The following is a 19,688-nucleotide window of genomic DNA, read 5'->3' on the forward strand; positions in this document are numbered from 1 at the left end:
AGTCCATGACCGCACAGAAACCTACCAACCTTGGCAGGTTAAATCTCCCCCCATGGTGTAGGTTTGACACGTTCCTTGGGTTCCGAAAGTTTACGCTGCTTTACGCACACTACAATTATTCTTATGAAATTGGGAAGATTCTTGGCAAAACTTGACATCAGCAAAATGGGGGTAATATTGGCCACATTTTCGTGGCTAAATTTTGGGTTCGGCCCACAATGGAAGCTCCAGGCCCAGGTGTTGAATCATATCAGAAGAAAGAGTTAAATGTCCAAAAAAGACAAAGGGGCCAAAATTCCAGATATGGGGAGGGTGGAACTTGGGCTGATTGTCCATGGGGAAACAGGAATTTGGGCAAAACCTGAATCCCACTATTTCCACCCCTGTAGCATTCTACTGGAAACCCTGTTTGGTGGACAGAGCAGGTTAGTCTTCTGCAGAGAGAACAGATTACCTCATAAACCCTAACATTATCCCCCTATGTTCAGGCAAGAATATTTCTAACTTCATTAAGAATCTATTGCTCCCCGGACTATTTAAATGACACTATACCTACGATTCGGGATGAGGTCAACACCAGAGCAGTGGTGGCTGGAAGTCCTGCCCTGCAACTTCTGTTGCTGCAGCTGAGACCCCAAAACTTTGGGCCCAAATAGTGCACATTTTAGGCAATAAGGCCAAAGAAGGGTTGATTCTTTGAAGAAGTTGGTACTCTCGAATACTATCTGGTATGTACTATTGTGCCTCAAACAAAAACATATCTGGTTCATATTTTCCTTGCTTATGATTCACATTGAGATACAGAAAAACTGTGTTTTTAAATTGACTGGCTTTAGATGAAATCTAGCTTTCCCTGCTAAGATGCAAGAGAAAAGCTGCTACTAAGGTGTCTGCAAGATTCTGACAAGGGACTTAAATCTCAAGAATCACCAGGATGTCAGACCATTATTCTAATCAGATTAAAATAGCTGAACCATGAATCTGGTATGCAAGGCCCGTTCGAAATGTAAATTGCAAGTCTATGTCATTCATGCATCGAGTGCACTACTGTACCTTTGAATTAGCATGATTGACAGTTTTCTATCCAGAATCCTAATGGTTAGGAAATATATATATGGCAGCTTTTCCAGTAATTTATGGTTCAGTTTCAGTGGTGCCTATAGTGATAGTTGGACTCTGTAGAGGGGAGGGCAGGAATGTCACTCAAGCACATACATGCATCCTTTCAGAAAGTTTATGGAAGTCAATAACTGCCAAAAGCCTTGTAGATCATTAGAGTGTGTAAGAATTATGTTCTGAGAACGATATTTAAACTCTTGCTTTTTGAAGAAAAATTATCAGTTTGTTGCTGCGGCAGCGTTAGAAATTGGCAATTGCAGAGGGCCCTAAGTCAGTCAGGGGTGCAGAGTGGATCTAGTACCCTTAACTTGCCTGCACTGGCAGCATTGATCTGCCGAGTCAGACTGAGCTCTCAGATCAACATGTCCGTTTCTGTTCGACTGTTCTGGATGGATCTTCTCCGTCACTGGTGAAGATTCTTCCCTCCTAGTCACATTTTGGCAAAAGGTCATTTGCAAAAATGAAAGAAACTGAGAAAGGGGCAGAGCCGGACCATCACGTGCAACACTCAAATGAGACTGCTCTCGTTGACTCGACCTTGCCTCCTCCTATTGGTCCCAGAGTTTCTCCTCCACCTCCGCCTGCTTCTATTGGGTGGAGGATTCTGTTATATTACATTGAGTTTACAGCATGTGAACAGGTCTTTCAGCCCAACTGGTGCTGCCAGTATTTTGCTCCACACAAGTCTCCTCCCAATCCCCTTCATCTAACTCTATCAGTATTACATTCTATTTCTTACTCCCTCATGTGTTAATTTAGATTTCCCTTAAATTCATGCATGATATTTGCCTCAACTATGCAGTTGCAAATTCTGCATTCTAACCACACTGGGTAAATAATTCTCCTGAATTGGATTCATTGTTGACTGTTTTATATTTAAGATCTCTAGTTTTGGATTCCCCAACAAGTAGAAACATTTTCTCTATGTTAACCCTACCAAACCCTTTCATAATCTTAAAGACCTCGATCAGGTCACACGTCAGTCTTCCTTTTTCTAGAGGAAAGAGCCTCAGCCTGTGTAGTCATACCCAATAGGTGCTATTTTTTATTTCTGGTATCATCCTTTTGAATTTTTTTGCACCTTCTCCAGTGCCTCTATATCCTTTTTTAAAATATGGAGACCAGAACTGTGCAGTGTGGCCTAATCAAGGTTCTCTATAAGTCTATCATAATTTCTCTGTTTTTCTATTCTATCCCTCTAGAAATGAATGCCAGTGCTTTTTTTCCCCTTTTTATTTACCTTATTAATCTGTGTCGCTATTGTTAGTGATAGTTAGGGTAAACACATTCCAACAAAGAAAAAGGGTGGAACAGCCAAACCTAGAGCCCCCTGGATGACAAGGTGCATAGAGGGTAAGATAAGGCAAAAAAAGGGAAGCTTATGTGAGACACCGAGAGCTTAATCCTGCCGAAAGCCTTGAAAAGTACAGAAAGTGTAAGGGTAAAATTAAAAGGGGAATTAGAAAAGCAAAGACAGGGCATGAAAAAATACCGGCAAGTAAAATCAAGGAAAATCCAAGGATGTTTTATAAGTACATTAAAGAGAAAGAAGATAACTAAGGAAAGAGTAAGGCCTATTAGGGACCAAAAAGGTAATCTACGTGTGGAGGCAGAGGATGTGGGTAAGGTTCTTAATGAATACTTTCCAGCTGTCTTCACAAAAGTGGGGGCTGATGATGACGTTGTAGTTAAGGAGGAAGAGTGTGAAATATTGGATGGAATAAATATTGTAAGAGAGAAAGTATTGAAGGGTTTGACATCTTTGAAAATAGATAAATCGTCAGGGCCAGGCCGGGATGAAATATATACCAGGTTGTTAAAAGAAGCAAGGGAGGAAATTAAAGAGGCTCTGACCATCCTCCCTGGCTACAGAAGTGGTACCAGAGCATTCTAGGACTGCCAATGTTTTACTGTTGTTTAAAAGGAGTGAGGGGTCTTTTGGGCCTCCTTATCTCGAGAGACAATGGATACGCGCCTGGAGGTGGTCAGTGGTTTGTGAAGCAGCGCCTGGAGTGGCTATAAAGGCCAATTCTGGAGTGACAGGCTCTTCCACAGGTGCTGCAGAGAAATTTGTTTGTTGGGGCTGTTGCACAGTTGGCTCTCCCCTTGCGCCTCTGTCTTTTTTCCTGCCAACTACTAAGTCTCTTCGACTCGCCACAATTTAGCCCTGTCTTTATGGCTGCCCGCCAGCTCTGGCGAATGCTGGCAACTGACTCCCACGACTTGTGATCAATGTCACACGATTTCATGTCGCGTTTGCAGACGTCTTTATAACGGAGACATGGACGGCCGGTGGGTCTGATACCAGTGGCGAGCTCGCTGTGCAATGTGTCTTTGGGGATCCTGCCATCTTCCATGCGGCTCACATGGCCAAGCCATCTCAAGTGCCGCTGACTCAGTAGTGTGTATAAGCTGGGGGTGTTGGCCGCTTCAAGGACTTCTGTGTTGGAGATATAGTCCTGCCACCTGATGCCAAGTATTCTCCGAAGGCAGCGAAGATGGAATGAATTGAGACGTCGCTCTTGGCTGGCATACGTTGTCCAGGCCTCGCTGCCGTAGAGCAAGGTACTGAGGACACAGGCCTGATACACTCGGACTTTTGTGTTCCGTGTCAGTGCGCCATTTTCCCACACTCTCTTGGCCAGTCTGGACATAGCAGTGGAAGCCTTACCCATGCGCTTGTTGATTTCTGCATCTAGAGACAGGTTACTGGTGATAGTTGAACCTAGGTAGGTGAACTCTTGAACCACTTCCAGAGCGTGGTCGCCAATATTGATGGATGGAGCATTTCTGACATCCTGCCCCATGATGTTCGTTTTCTTGAGGCTGATGGTTAGGCCAAATTCATTGCAGGCAGACGCAAACCTGTCGATGAGACTCTGCAGGCATTCTTCAGTGTGAGATGTTAAAGCAGCATCGTCAGCAAAGAGGAGTTCTCTGATGAGGACTTTCCGTACTTTGGACTTCGCTCTTAGACGGGCAAGGTTGAACAACCTGCCCCCTGATCTTGTGTGGAGGAAAATTCCTTCTTCAGAGGATTTGAACGCATGTGAAAGCAGCAGGGAGAAGAAAATCCCAAAAAGTGTGGGTGCGAGAACACAGCCCTGTTTCACACCACTCAGGATAGGAAAGGGCTCTGATGAGGAGCCACCATGTTGAATTGTGCCTTTCATATTGTCATGGAATGAGGTGATGATACTTAGTAGCTTTGGTGGACATCCGATCTTTTCTAGTAGTCTGAAGAGACCACGTCTGCTGACGAGGTCAAAGGCTTTGGTGAGATCAATGAAAGCAATGTAGAGGGGCATCTGTTGTTCACGGCATTTCTCCTGTATCTGACGAAGGGAGAACAGCATGTCAATAGTCGATTTCTCTGCACGAAAGCCACACTGTGCCTCAGGGTAGACGCGCTCGGCCAGCTTCTGGAGCCTGTTCAGAGCGACTCGAGCAAAGACTTTCCCCACTATGCTGAGCAGGGAGATTCCACGGTAGTTGTTGCAGTCACCGCGGTCACCTTTGTTTTTATAGAGGGTGATGATGTTGGCATCGCGCATGTCCTGGGGTACTGCTCCCTCGTCCCAGCACAGGCATAGCAGTTCATGTAGTGCTGAGAGTATAGCAGGCTTGGCACTCTTGATTATTTCAGGGGTAATGCTGTCCTTCCCAGGGGCTTTTCCGCTGGCTAGGGAATCAATGGCATCACTGAGTTCCGATTTGGTTGGCTGTATGTCCAGCTCATCCATGACTGGTAGAGGCTAGGCTGCATTGAGGGCAGTCTCAGTGACAGCATTCTCCCTGGAGTACAGTTCTAGGTAGTGCTCAACCCAGCGGTCCATCTGTTTGCGTTGGTCAGTGATTATGTCCCCCGATTTAGATTTGAGGGGGGTGATCTTCTTGATGGTTGGCCCAAGAGCTCTCTTCATGCCATCATACATTCCTCTGATGTTTCCGGTGTCTGAGGCCAGCTGAATATGACTGCATAGGTGTTGCCAGTAGTTGTTTGCGCAACGCCTAGCTGTTCTTTGTGCAGTACTTCTGGCTGCTTTAAGTGCTGCGGATGTTAAATCGCTGGGGGCTTTCTTGTAGTTCAAAAGTGCAATGCGCTTAGCGGCTATGACAGGTTCCAGCTCTTCATTATGAGATTGAAACCAGTCTGCATTTCTCTTCGCACTTTTGCCGTAGGTGGTCAAAGCTGACTCATAGATGGCGTCTCTGATGTGGGCCCAATTGGTCTCAGCATCCCCTGTGGGAGTGTTTTGAAGGGCTGTTACAAGTGAATTTAGAAATTTTTGTAACAGCTGTGGGTGAGAAATTCTGCTCGTGTTGATGCGCGGGTGGCCCTTCTGCTTGGAATGATGCAACTTCTTTGGTCTGAGTCTAACCTTGCTGCACACCAGGGAGTGGTCGGTGTCGCAGTCCGCACTGTGGAAGCTGCGTGTGATTTGAACACTGTTTAAGGCGGCTCGCCTTGTGACAATGAGGTCTAGCTGGTGCCAACGACGTGATCTTGGGTGCCTCCATGAAACCTGGTGACAGGGTTTAGTGTGAAAGAACGAGTTGGTGATGCAGAGGTTATGATAGGTACACAACTCAAGCAGTCTCTGCCCGTTCTCATTCATCCTTCCAACGCCATAGCGCCCAAGGCAGGAGGGCCATGAGTCATGGTCGGCCCCAACCCTGGCATTAAAGTCCCCCAGCAGGAATAGGTGTTCGGTGTTGGGGATGCTGCTAATGATGTTATGGAGTTGTTCATAGAACTGGTCTTTAGCTTCAGGTGCGGAACAGAGTGTTGGAGCATAGATGCTGAGTAGGTGTACTGGACCAGAGGTGGTGAGCAGTCGGATGGACAGTATGCGTTCCGAGCCATTTGAGGGAGGCTCTATCATGCTGAGCAAGGAGTTTCTGATGGCGAAGCCCACTCCATGCTGTCTTGGTTCTTCAGGATCCCTGCCCTGCCAGAAGAAGGTGTAGTCTTGCTCTGCTAGAGAGCCACTCGCGGGGAGGCGAGTCTCCTGAAGTGCTGCAATGTCCACATTGAGTCTACTGAGCTCGTTGTTAATGATGGCGGTCTTCCGAGAATCGTTGATTTGTGTAAGGTCTTCCGACAGGCCAGGACACATAGTTCTGACGTTCCAGCTTGCAAAGCGAAGGGCTGGTACCTTCTTTCCTTTTTTCATGTTGTTTGGTGCGGTGTATCAGTCCACCTTTCGGGCAATGACCCTGAGCTCCAAGCACCCATTGAAGCAGGCAGACTGTGGCGGGACAGAACCTTATTGACCGGGGGCTGCCCGGTTTGAGGCGGGCGGTAGCTGTCCAGTGAGGTGCAATGACCTCTCCCACCGACAAAGGCAACCCGTGGCGCCCAGTTTCTACGCCAATTTATCTGGACTTATAACCCGTAACTGCTGCCTTCCGTGTTGTTTCAGTCGCTGTGAGGCAACTATGGAGTGACCTCTCCATGGCGCATGCCTGGGCAAATTTATGGAGGTTGAGAGTTGCCCAGTCGTCAAAACCCCCCTCTCGGCCTTTCTGGTGGGGTCCAAAGGAGTGCAGGACACGACGTTTGGCACCAGTATGGCTGCAGGAACTGCCGGAAACATGCCAAAGGTGACACATGACCGCCTACGGGGTTCCGCTCCGGATTTTCTGTTAGGGTTTACTCCCTTAGCCTTGGTCTCTCCCGAGACGCCCACAAGGCAGTGGGGTTGTTGGGGCCCCTACACAGGTGTAGGATGGTGCCGGTGGGAGGAGGGGATGCAAGGGGGAGGGGTAGAGGGAGGGGGTGGGGGGGGGGGTGCAGGGGAAGGGGGTGCGGGGTGAAGATGGTGCGAGGGGGGGGCGGGCTGGGACGGGGTTGTGAGGGGGTGAGCTGAGAGGGTGGAGCAGGGTGGAATCTGGTGCAGGTAATAAGCCATTTCCTCAGTGCCCACCATCGACGTCCGGAAAGCTCATCCACGTCCTTCGGGAGGTGAAGCATCATTTGGCAGACTTCGAGGTGATTACATTTGCTAAGGGTTTTTTTTTTGCAGTGGTTTAAATAAAGGCATGCAGCATTGCCGACAGTGCGCTGCAGATGCTCTCCGAGCCATCTCCCGCGGGCGCTTTGAAGTTGCGGCCGGGGGGGCCGTTCGTGGATGTTTTGGGTGTTCGGGGCACCTTTTCACAGGACTTCTCTCGGGTCCCGCAGCTCCTTCTTCACCTCAATGGACTTACCGCATGCCGTGGCTGCAGACACTCTGGACTGTGAAGACAGCAGGATCGGAGATTAAAGTATCGGCAGCTGTGCTCGTCAGTTTCATCCGGATCAATTTCATTGAGAAAACAAAGAGCAGGTGTGGCTGGGGGAGGGCAGTGGGCCCAGGTAACATACACTAAACTAACTGTTATCTTTTAGATAGGGCTAAAATGAACTGATTTAAAGAGCCAGGGGAATTTAAACAGTTTAAGAGGGCAGATTGGGGGAGAAAACGTTAGGGATGGGAGCAGATGGCCATGGATAGAGTTGAACAGCAAGGGAGCTTCCTCGGGAGCTTCCAGCCCAGGAGCCATCTTGAAAGCCATGAGGGGTAATCTGAGTAATTATAGGCCAGTTAACTTTGTTTGTGGGCAAATTATTGGAATCAATTCTGAGGGACAGTATAAACCTTCATTTAGAAAGGCATAGATTAATCAAGGAAAGTCAGCATGGATTTGTTGAGGGAAGATCATGTCTGATTAACTTCATTGATTTTTTTGAGGGGATGACAAGTAGTGTTGATGAGGGCAGTGAGGTGCATGTGGTCTACGTGGATTTTAGCAAGGCTTTTGACAAAGTCCCACATGGCAGATAGGTCAAACAGGTAAAAAGCCTTGGGATCCAACGGAGAGTGGCAAATTGGATCCAAATTGAGTTTAGTGGCAGGAAGCAAAAGGTAATGGGCACATGTTTGTGCAATTGGAAGGCTGTTACCAGTGGGGTTCTGCAGGGCTCAGTACGCATTCCCTTGGTTTTTGTACTTTATATCAATGATTTCGACTCAAATGTAGGGGGCATGATAAAGAAGTTTACAGATGATACAAAAATTGGCCGTGTGGTTGACAGTGAATAGGAAAACTTTAGATTGCAGGAAGATATATATAGTCTGATCAATTGGGCAGAAAAGAGGAAAATGGAATTCAATCCAGAGAAGTGTGAGGTAATGAATTTTGGGAGATGCAACAAGGCGAGTGAATACATAATAAATGAAAGGATACGGAGTGGTGTGGAAGAACAGAGGGACAATGCCCACAGATCCTTAAGGGTAGCAGGACAGGTTAAGGCGGTTAAGAAGGCATATGGCAAGCTTTCCTATTAGCCGAGGCATAGAATAAAAGAACAGGGAGGTTATGTTAGAACTGTGTACAACACTAGTTAGACCACAGCTTGAATAGTTTAGTTTAGAGATACAGCACTGAAACAGGCCCTTCGGCCCACCGAGTCTGTGCCGACCATCAACCACCCATTTATACTAATCCTACACTAATCCCATATTCCTACCACATCCCCACCTGTCCCTATATATTTCCCTACCACCTACCTGTACTAGGGGCAATTTATAATGGCCAATTAACCTATCAACCTGCAAGTCTTTGGCATGTGGGAGGAAACCGGAGCACCCGGAGGAAACCCACGCAGACACAGGGAGAACTTGCAAACTCCGCACAGGCAGTACCCAGAATCGAACCCGGGTCCCTGGAGCTGTGAGGCTGCGGTGCTAACCACTGCGCCACTGTGCCGCCCCCTGTACTGTACTGTGTACAGTTTAGTCACCACATTACAGGAAAGATGTGATTGCACTGGAGACAGTGCAGAAGAGATTTAGGAGGATGTTGCCAGGACTGGAAAATTTTAGCTATGAGGAAAGCTTGGATAGGCTGGATTTGTTTTCCTTGGAACCGAGAAGGCTGTGGGGTAACTTATTTGTAGTTTATAAAATTATGAGGGGCCTAGAAAGAGTAATATGGATGACTTATTTACCTGAGCAGAGGGATCAAAAAACAGGGGGCATAGATTTAAAGTAATTGGTAGAAGGATTGGAGGGGAGATCAGGAAACACTTTTTCACCCAGAGGGTGCTAGGGATCTGAAACTCACTGTCTGAAAGTTTTTTTTATTTTAAAAGTATTTAGATGTCTACTTGAAGAGTCATGACTTGCAGGGCTTTGAACTTAGAGCAGGTAGGTGGGATTAGGCTGGGCAGCTCTTTGTCAACCGGCACAGACACAATGGGCCGAATGGTCTCCTTCTGTGTTGTAAATTTTTCTATGATTTCTGATTTGTGCACCTGCATCTCTCGATCCCTTTGTTCCTCTAACCCATTGAGACTCTTATTTCCAGAAGATGATGTGGCCTCTTTATTCTTCCTACCAAAATGCATCACCACACACTTCTCTACATTAAAATTAATTTTTCAATTACATGCCTATTCTGCGAGTTTATTAATGCCATTATGTAATTTCTAGCAGTCTTCCGCAGTATTGACTATATCTCCCAATTTGATGATGTCCACAAATTTTGAAATTGCCCTTTTTTGTTGTTGTTTGGGTTTAATGTGGGAATGGTGTACTATGACAATTCCAATTAGTTGAAGATTATGAATGGAGGAAAATGATCCTCAAGGCTATTAAGGCATCAATGACAGTTTTAGCCAACGTGGAGATGAGGTAAGAGGCAAATGTTCTGGAGATGTTAAAAGGCTGTCCTGGATTAGGGTTGAAAGAAATTCCAAGGTGGTGCAGAGACAGGGTAAGCCTGCATAGGCAACCATGGAAATTAATGAGTCAGAACCAGTGATACCCTATGTACCTATGTTTCATGCTCACGAGAAGTGCAGTGCCGAAAATACAGAACCCAAACTGAAGAGTTATAAAAAATTGACTTTTCCTTTAAAAAGTGGACAATTTACTGCAAAAGGCCCTGTATATTCAAATTGTCTTACAGTCTGTTAAAGACAAAAGGATACAGTCCAAGCTAAGAGGTGTCAATTACACCCATCCTGAACCCATCAAGAGACATTCCTGAATGAAATGGGTTCTTCTGAAACAAAGAAGGTGTGAAGTAGCCAAATCCTGTTCCATTGTTGGTCACCAAAGGGAAGGGGAACTGTGTCTCCTAACAGAGATAACATGTGAGAGATTTTTACCTTAAAAAGTAGCTCTCTGGAGGGAAAGGAGAGATCACAACACCACAAAAACCTGCTCAGCTAAGAGCTGCGAGAGATCCAGCAAAAAATCAAAGAAGGAGCCTTGCTGTGAATTCTACCCTTCAATGTGTTGCAACAGAAAACTAAAAGTGATCACCACCTCCAGACTGAAGTCTCAACCACCAGGAAAATCTACAAACAACCCAGGCCTGCAACTTTAATAAGAGAAATTGTCCAACGAGAAGATTCAAAAGGTTTACCATGAACCCTGAACACCTATCTCACTTCAAATCACTTATCCTTTTCCTCTCTATTTATTCTTGTGTGTTGTGTGTGTGCGTGCGTGCATGCGTGCATGCGTGTGAGTGAATGCATGCGGTTGCAACCATTTCGGGAATGAATATTGTTGAAATAGAGACATGTTGTCCATGGCAACGCCTCTGCCAATCAGAGTTCACTTTCCAACCAATCAGCACTCTCTTCTCATGCAGTATGTTATTTTCCCTTACATTGGTTATTCTTGTGGATTGTCCTGATGAGTGTAAGACGAAAAGCTTCAACAACATGTCTCTATTTTCAGCAATACTCAAGTTCTGTACTAGTAAATGACTAAATGAAAATTGTTCAATAAATAGTTAATCTTCTGTTTTAAACTTATAAGAAAACCTGTCATTGTCTGTTTACTTGACAAATACAACTAAAGGTGTTAAAACCCGAGTAACAAAAATATGTGCTGTTGTCAGTTGGGAGTGAACAGTGGGAACCACCCACAGCCCTTACCAACTGGCCATAACACTGTGGCAGTCAAATAGAATGACTCTATTTTGCTTACATAGAGCTGTAGAAAGCTTGATCTAATGAATGATAAACACTGAAATGTTATATTTGTTATGCCTTTGGACTTGTTAGGTTCAAACAGATGAATGCAACAACACAAAGAGGAATAACACTGAATGTTGTCACTACCATTTTTATGTTAACAAGTAATCTGAAAGCACTAAAATCTCTTGGGCATCCTCTTGGACTTGTATATATCATGTACATCAAGACTCCAGTGAATCATGATGGGAAGTCCTACATTTCCACAGTTTTGGACCTTTTGGCAACTCCTGGGTTCAGGACAAAATCCAAAATCTTAGTCAAATAATTGAGAGTAATCAGGCTACAAACAACTGCAAATGGGGATGTTTAATTGCAGTGAGTCATATCAATAGATGTAAATTTTCTTAACTGAAGGGAGCCTCATGGTTTGATAAAATGCATATCTTGCTGGACTGTAGAGAACTTGAATATATTATTTTTAATGTACCCATGCAGTGATATTCAAGCTGTGATAATTCCCTGAGATAGACTATACCTGATATTACCAGTCTTGTTATCCTAGTTTTTTTGCTTGCGCTCTGAACCATCCATAATTTTGACCTGATTCATTTTAGTAGAAAGGAATATCCTAGACTGGTGACACAGAATTAGGAAATCTCAGCAATTCAGGACATTAATGGATAGATGTTCTTTTAACAGACTTTTGAACTGCAATCCATCAACCTTCCCCTACTGCATCCTTCATGATTGCAGCTATCTGCAGTTATTTTTCTTCTGCTTTTGGTATTAATTTCACTATGCCCTTTGATAGCATCATTTACACAGAACTGGGATGAGGCAGACTTATACTTTACAAAGAGCATAATGGAGGAAAATGTCTTTCAGAAGACAGTAAATTACCCATTCCGATGCCAGGTTGGAAACCTATTCCAGTGCCAGGCTGCACACCTACTCCAAAGCCAGGCTGTACACCCACACCAATGCCAGGCTGCACACCCACTCCAACGCCAGGTAGCAAACCCGCTCCAACACCTACAATGATATAACAAAGATTTAATAATTATAAATAGTGAATCACTTCTTTACAAAAATAGTCCAAATTTAGGAATTTTTGGCCAATAGTGGCTGACAGTGAAATAATGTGAACTCAGCAATCATGCTGCCTTGTTAATTCCAGACATTCGTTTCAACATTTAAGCCAAACTGTTATTCACCCTAACTATTGTTATTCTCCCTATTATTATTCTATTTAATACATAAAAACAAAAGATACAGGAACTACTCAGCAGGTTAGGCAGCATCTGTGGAGAGAGAAACAAAGTTAATGTTTAAGGTCAATGACTTTTCATCAGAACTGGGAAAATTTGGAACTGTAGTAGGTTTTAAGTCAGTGAAAGGGGGAGCATGAAAAAAGAACAAATGGGAAGGTCTCTGATAAGGGTGGAAGACAAGAGAGATTAAATGACAAGAGAGTTGGTGGTGCAGGGCCAAAGGCACAAGTGAAGAAACAAAAGATGTGTTTACAGGAGGTGTGACAAACAGCTGCTGTGCAAAAGCAAAAACAAGGGAAAAATGAGATTTAAACAGAAACCTGGAAAAAAAAGGAAACCACAGCCAAAGGCTTGCAGGTTGATAGGTAAATTGGCCATTGTAAATTGCCCCTAGTATAAGTAAGTGGTAGGAGAGTTGTGGGGATGTGGTAGGGAATATGATTAATGTAGGATTAGTATAAATGGGTGGTTGATGGTCGGCACAGACTCGATGGGCCGAAGGGCCTGTTTCAGTGCTGTATCTCTCTATGACTCTATGACTATGAAAATGGGGGCAGAAATTATGGTCTGAAATAATTGAATTCAATGTTGAGTCTGAAAGGATGTAGAAAGTTGAGCAGCTGTTTCTTGAGCTTACATTGAGCTTCATTGGAACACTGCAAGAAGCCAAGGATAGAGAGGTCAGTGTGAGAGCTAGGTAGAAAGTTAAAATGACAGGAGATCAGAAGCTTGGGGTCATGCTTGTGGACTCAATGGAGGTGTTCCCTAAAGCAGCCACCTAATCTCTGTTTGGTCTCCCCAGTGTAGAACAGACCACATTATGAGCAGCGAGTACAGCATACTAAATTGAAAGAGGTTCACGTAAGTTGGTGTTTCACCTGGGGCCTTCGACAGCAAGGACAGAGAGGAAAAAGGCAAGTGTTGCATCTCCTGCACTGGAATGGAAAAGTGCCATGGGAAGGGGAGGGTGTGTTGGGGTGACTGAGGAGTTGACCAGGGTGTAACAGAGGGAACGGTCCCTTCGGAATGCTGAAGGAGGAGGGGAGGGAAAGATATGTTTGGTGGTGGCATCACAATAGAGGTGGTAGAAATGATGGAAGATGATCCATTGGATACGGAGGCTCGGTGGGTGGGGGGGGTGGGGGGAGGGTGGTGGAAGGCAAGGACAAGGGGAACCCTATCAAGGTTCTGGGAGGGAGGGAAAGCGGTGAGAGCAGACAAGCGGGTCTGCTCAGTCAACCAAGGTGGGAGAGAATCCTCGATTGAGGATAAAGGAAGACATATCAGAAGCACTGATAATGGAAGGTTGCGACAGAGATGGAGAAACTGGGAGAATGGTATGGAATCATTACAGGAAGCAGGATGTGAGTAAGTGTAGTCGAGGTAGCTGTGGAAGTCAGTGGGAACTTTTGTTGATAGCCTGTGGCCAGAAATGTAGATGGAGAAATCAAGGAAGGGAAGAGTTGGAGATGAGAGAACAGAGGAAATTGGAAGCAAAGTTGATGAAATTTTTCCAGTTCAGGGTGAGAGAAAGAAAAGGCACCTATAAAGTTATCAATGTACTGGTAAAAGAGGTGAAGAAATAGGACTAGAACAAGGAACGTTCCACATATCCCACAAAACAACAGGCATAGCTAGGATCTATGCAGGTATTCATTGCAACACCTTTTATTTGGAGGAAGTGAGTTGAGTTAAAGGAGAAGTTGTTAAATGTGAGACCAAGTTCAGCCAGGCAAAGGAGGGAGGTGTTGGATGAAGGCTGATTGGGTCTTTGTCCAAGGAAGAAGCGAAGAGCCCTCAGACTGTCCTGGTGGGGGATGGATATGTAGAGACATTGGACGTCCATGGTGAAGAGGAATTTTAGGGCCAATAAATTGGAAACTGGTAGAGGGACGAAGGGCATTGGAAGAGTCATGGATGTAGGTGTAGAGAGACTGGACAAGGGGAGCAAAAAATGGAAGAAATGAGTTCAGTGGGGCAGGAAAAGACTGAAACCCTTTCTGTAGATCTTGGGAAGGAAGTAGAAGCAGGTTGTTCAGGGTTGGGGACTATGAAATTGGAGACCATGGAGGGAAGATGTCCAGAGAAGATGAGGTCAGTGACAGACCTGGAGATGATGGCTTGATGTTCGGTGGTGGGGTCATGGTCCAGGGAGAGGTAGGAGGAAGTATCGGAGAGTTGGCTTTCAGCCTCTGCAAGGTGGAGGTTAGTTTGCCAGGCAACACCTTTCTCAGCAGGCTGATGACCATGTTAAGGTTGGAGCTGAGATTCTTGTATTCATATAATTATAACGTCACAGAAGGAGGCCGTTTGGCCCACTGAGTCCATGCCTTCTATGATGGATGGAGGAAGTGCGGCATTGTCATAGATGCTGTCTCTTGAATGAAATGGTAACCTGAGGCCAATCTGCCTGTTCATGTGGATATAGAAGATCCTGTGATGCTATCAAAAGAAGGATGAGGTGTTCTGGTGTTCTTGCCAACATTAATCCTCCAACAGAACAACAAAAATGGTTTGACTGTGCATTTATAGACTGGACATTACTCAACACTAATTTTGGAAAGAAATAAGAAGATAGAATAATGGTTCAAACCCCATTAATAAATGCTCATGGTGTTTTTTTACCTCATTTTACTCACTGTGCTGGATCATCCAGTTGATGTGATGTTTCAGGAATTAGCCAAGGTGGAAACGCTTATTGCATGCAACAATTACATATAGTAGGAACGTCCCTTTCTCTTTAACAGGAAAATTGCTTTAATCTATCCTCAAATATATAATAATAATTTGATAGTTGTGTAAATCAGTGAATGTGTCAGAATTAGGAAGAATTACCTCCATATTTAGCAGCTTTAGATGCAGCAGCTCCACCTGCAATGATAGAGAATCAACAGGTAATGAAATAGCAGAGACTGACTATATACAGGGCATGACTAGGGCATTCTGAAGATTAACAGCGTCACAGCATTCCTGAGAAATACGTTTTCTTGAATTTTCCATCATGAACACAAATTACTTCAATTGAGCCAATGTTGGCCTCTGAATTCCATTGGGTGAATGCCCAGCTACTTAAAATATGTGACTAAGAATTTATTAAGAGCTTCTAACTGTCTTTGGCAAGTTTGTTTAATATTTACTGAAGCAGATTAAAACTTGTGAACTCTCAAAATATCACAAGAGGTGTGGATCTACCTCAGGCTGCAAAAGATATTTTAAAGCGTTAGTTTCTCATTGGCCTGGCTATTAATGGATGGGTTATGTAGATGAGTGGGGCAGAGTTTTGGATGGGAAACCCAGAAGTCCAGGTTTCTCCGGATGCATCTACAGCACACATCTTTTGTCCTTGACATGTTTACCACCTGGAAGACAGCTTGATTGACAGGTTTGGTTTCCAAGGTGGTGAGGACTCCAGAGAAGGCCACAAGACTAGGTAGGACCCCGTGGGTCGGGGTGGGGGGAAATGTCTGATCTTGAAGTGGGTCTGATCACTCACCCCATGAAGGAGTGGGGTAGTCTGATCCCAGGTGAAAGCATCCTATCCCCGATCCTGGGGTTGGTGGGTGCATCCTCAGGAAAGGGTCTGATCTCTGACATCAGAGGTGTTTGTACAGATGGGTTCTGATGCTGGGGGCAGGGGGAGGTGGGGGGGGGGGGTGGTTGGTGGTGCTTGGGGAGTTTGGTTTAATTTCAATCCCAAACAGGATATGTTTTTACATTATGAGAACTTCTATTTTGTATGTTTTACAAGCACTTAAGAGTGGCTTTCAATTTAAAGTTCCTTACACGCTTCTTGATATTATTTGCTGACCCATACAACTTACCCAAGTTCCTCACTAAAAGTAGTGACACTTGATTCATTTTAATAGAGAGAAATGTCCCAGACTGGTGACACAGAATTGGGAAACCCTAGCCATTCAGGACATTAATGGATAGATTATGAACTGAAATCCATCAACATTCCTGTACTATATCCTTCACGAATGCAGCTATCTGAAGTAATTTTTCTTCTGCTTTTTGTATTAATTTCACTCTGTGATGGATACTTCCATTTACATAGAATTGGAATGAAATAGACGTATACACTTTACAAGAGTATAATGAAGAAAAATGTGTTCCAGAAGACAGTACATTACCCACTCCGATGCCAGGCTGCACACCTACTCCAAGGCCAGGCTGCACACCCACTCCAAGGCCAGGCTGCACACCCACTCCAAGGCCAGGCTGCACACCCACTCCAAGGCCAGGCTGCACACCCACTCCAACGCCAGGCTGCACACCTACTCTAACACCTAAATGGAGATCATGAGAATTTAATAATTATAAATAGTGAATCACTTCTTGAGAAAATTAGTGCATATTTAGGATTATTGGCCAATAGTGCCAACAGTGAAATAATGTGAATCCAGCTATCATGCTGCCTTTTTAATTCCAGACATTCATTTTAAGACTTAAGCCAAATCTTTATTTTCCCTAATTCTATGTAGGATGGAGGAAGTCCTGCTTTGCGGCAGCTGCCTTCTTTTAGATGAGATGATAACCTGAGGCCAATCTGCTTGTTTATGTGTACATGAAAGATCCTACAATGTTATCCAAAGAAGAATGAGGTGTTCTGGTGTCCTTGCCAACATTAATCCCCCAATTACACCAATAAAATGGTTTGACTTTGTATTTATGAACAGGACACTACTCAACACTAATTTTGGAAATAAGTGAGAAGATATGACAAAGGTTCAAACCCATTAATGAATGCTCATGATATTTTCTGACTCATGTTACTGGTTGTGCTGGATCATCCAGCCGATGTGATGTTCCAAGAATTAGCAATGCCCCTTGTCACTAAGCTGGAAATGCATTTCACATGCAGTCATTACATATCATAGGAAAATCGCTTTCCCAGGAAGATGCTTTTTTCAATGTGCAAAGATATAATAATAATTTGATAATTATTTAGACAAGTGAATGTGTCAGAATTAAGATTTACCTCCATATTTAGCAGCTTTAGATGCAGCAGCTCCACCTGCAATGTTAGAGAATCAACAGGTAATGATACAGCCGAGACTGAATATATACAGGGAATGACGAGAAGCAATGAAAAGGTTAACAGTATCACAGCATTCCTGAAAAATAGGTTTCCTTGAATTTTCATCACTAACACAAATTACTCAAATCGAGCCATTGTTGGCCTCTGAATTCCACTGGGGGAACGCCCAGCCACTGAAAATTTGTGACAAAGAATTTCTTAAGAGGTTCTGACTGTCTTTGGCAAGTTTAATATTTACTGAAGCAGATTAATACTTGTGAACTCTCAAAATATCCCAAGAGGTTTGGTTCTGCCTCAGGCTACAAAAGATGTTTCAGAGTTATTATTTCATTGGCCTGACTATTAACAAGGGTGGATTATGTAGGCGGGAGGGACCAGGTTTTGGATTTTTTCAATTCATTCGGTTGTGGGCGTCGCTGGCTAGGCCTGCATTTATTGTCCATCCCTAATTGCCCTTGAGAAGGTGGTGGTGATGAGCTGCCTTCTTGAACTGTTGCAGTGCTTGGGGTGTAGGTACACCAACAGTGCCGTTAGGATGGGAGTTACAGGATTTTGACGCAGTGACAGTGAAGGAACGGTGATATAGTGGCTTGGAGGGGAACGTGCAGGTGGTGATGTTCCCTTGCATCTACTGCCCTTGTCCTTCCAGGTGGTAAAGGTCGTGGGTTTGGAAGGTGTGGTCGAAGAAGCCTTGGTGGGGTGCTGCAGTACATCTTATAGATGGTACACACTGCTGCCACTGTGTGTCAGTGGTGGAGGGAATGAATGTTGAAGGTTGTAGATGGGTTGCCAATCAAGTGGGCTGCTTTGTTCTGGATGGTGTCGAGCTTCTTGAGCGTTGTTGGAGCTTCACCATCCAGGCAAGTGGAGAGTATTCCATCACACTCCTGACTTGTGCCTTGTAGATGCTGGACAGGCATTGGGGAGACAAGAGGTGAGTTACGTGCCACAGAATTCCCAACCTCTAACCTGCTCTTGTAGCCACAGCATTTATGTGTCTGGTCCAGTTCAGTTTCTGGTCAATGGCAACTTCCAGAATGTTGATAGTAGGAGATTCGGCTATGGTAATGCCATCAAATGTCAGGGGGAGATGGTTAGATTCTTTTTTGAGATGAACATTGTCTGGCACTTGTGTGGTGCGCATGTAACTTATCACTTATCAGCCCAAGCCTGGATGTTGTCCAGGTCTTGCCATATATGGACATGGGTTGCTTCAGTATCTGAGGAGTCGTGAATGGTGCTGAACATTGTGCAATCATCAGCGAACATCCCACTTCTGACCTCATGATGGAGAGAAGGTCATTGATGAAGCCGCTGAAGAGTCAATGTTCAAGACCTACAGGGCAACTCCCTCCCAACTGTACACCACTCTGCCGCCACCTCTCGTGGGTTCGTCCTGTCGGTGGGACAGGACATATCCAGGGATGGTGATGGTGGTGTCTGGGACATTGTCTGTAAGGTATGATTCCGTGAGTATGACTATGTCAGGCTGTTGTTTGACTAGTCTATGGGACAGCCCTCCAAAGTTTGTCACAAACCCCCAGATGCTAGTAAGGGGGACTTTGCAGGGTCGACAGGGCTGGGTCAACGCCGGGTGGTCCGTCTGGTTTCATTCCTTTTCTTATACTTTGTAGTGGGTTAATACAACTGAGAGGCTAGGCCATTTAAGAGTCATCCACATTGCTATGGGTCTGGAGTCACATGTAGGCTGTGACCAGTAAGGAAGGCAGATTTCCTTCCCTAAAGGACATGTGCGAACGAGATGGGTTTTTACAACAATCCTCAATGGTTTCATGGTCACCACTAGACTAGCTTTTTAATTCCAGATTTATTAATTGAATTCAAATTCCACCACCTGCCATGTTCGAATTCGAACCCATGTCCCCAGAGCATTAGCCTGGGCTCTGGTTACTAGTCTAGTGACATTACCACTATGCCACCACGTCCCTGGAATGGGAAACCCAGAAGTCCAGGTTTCTCCAGATGCATGCACAGCATGTGTCTTTTGTCCTTGGCAGACTCTTCACCTGGAAGACAGCCCGATAGCCCAATTGTCTGGTTTGGCTTCCAGTTGGGTGGTGAGGGCTCTGAAGAAGGCCACAGGGCCAGGTGTGGCCTGGTGGGGAGATGTGAAATCCCAGGGGTGGTTCTGATTGCTCATGCCATGGAGGATTGTGATCCCCAATCCCAGGTTTGGCGGTGTGATCCTTGGGGAAGGATCCGATCTCTGATCCCAGGGGTGTTTGTATGGAATGGGTTCAGATGGTGGGGTTTG

At 44.9% G+C, this 19,688-nt stretch overlaps 1 protein-coding gene across 12 annotated transcripts in view; it reads right to left on the reverse strand.

Moving 5' to 3' along the window:
• LOC137346623 (elastin-like) overlaps positions 1-19,688 on the reverse strand; it is a 508,685-nt gene that overhangs the window by 101,613 nt on the left and 387,384 nt on the right. For all 12 annotated transcript variants that reach the window (XM_068010226.1, XM_068010221.1, XM_068010223.1 and 9 more), the window contains 4 exons: positions 17,354-17,389; positions 16,506-16,661; positions 15,208-15,243; positions 12,002-12,133 (listed from right to left, as the gene is read on the reverse strand). In XM_068010226.1, the coding sequence (XP_067866327.1) occupies positions 12,002-12,133; positions 15,208-15,243; positions 16,506-16,661; positions 17,354-17,389 (360 nt within the window). The remainder of the gene's footprint in view (positions 1-12,001; positions 12,134-15,207; positions 15,244-16,505; positions 16,662-17,353; positions 17,390-19,688) is intronic.

The sequence above is a fragment of the Heterodontus francisci genome, chromosome 30 (genome assembly GCF_036365525.1).
Source record: "Heterodontus francisci isolate sHetFra1 chromosome 30, sHetFra1.hap1, whole genome shotgun sequence".
Classification (NCBI taxonomy): Eukaryota; Metazoa; Chordata; class Chondrichthyes; order Heterodontiformes; family Heterodontidae; genus Heterodontus; species Heterodontus francisci.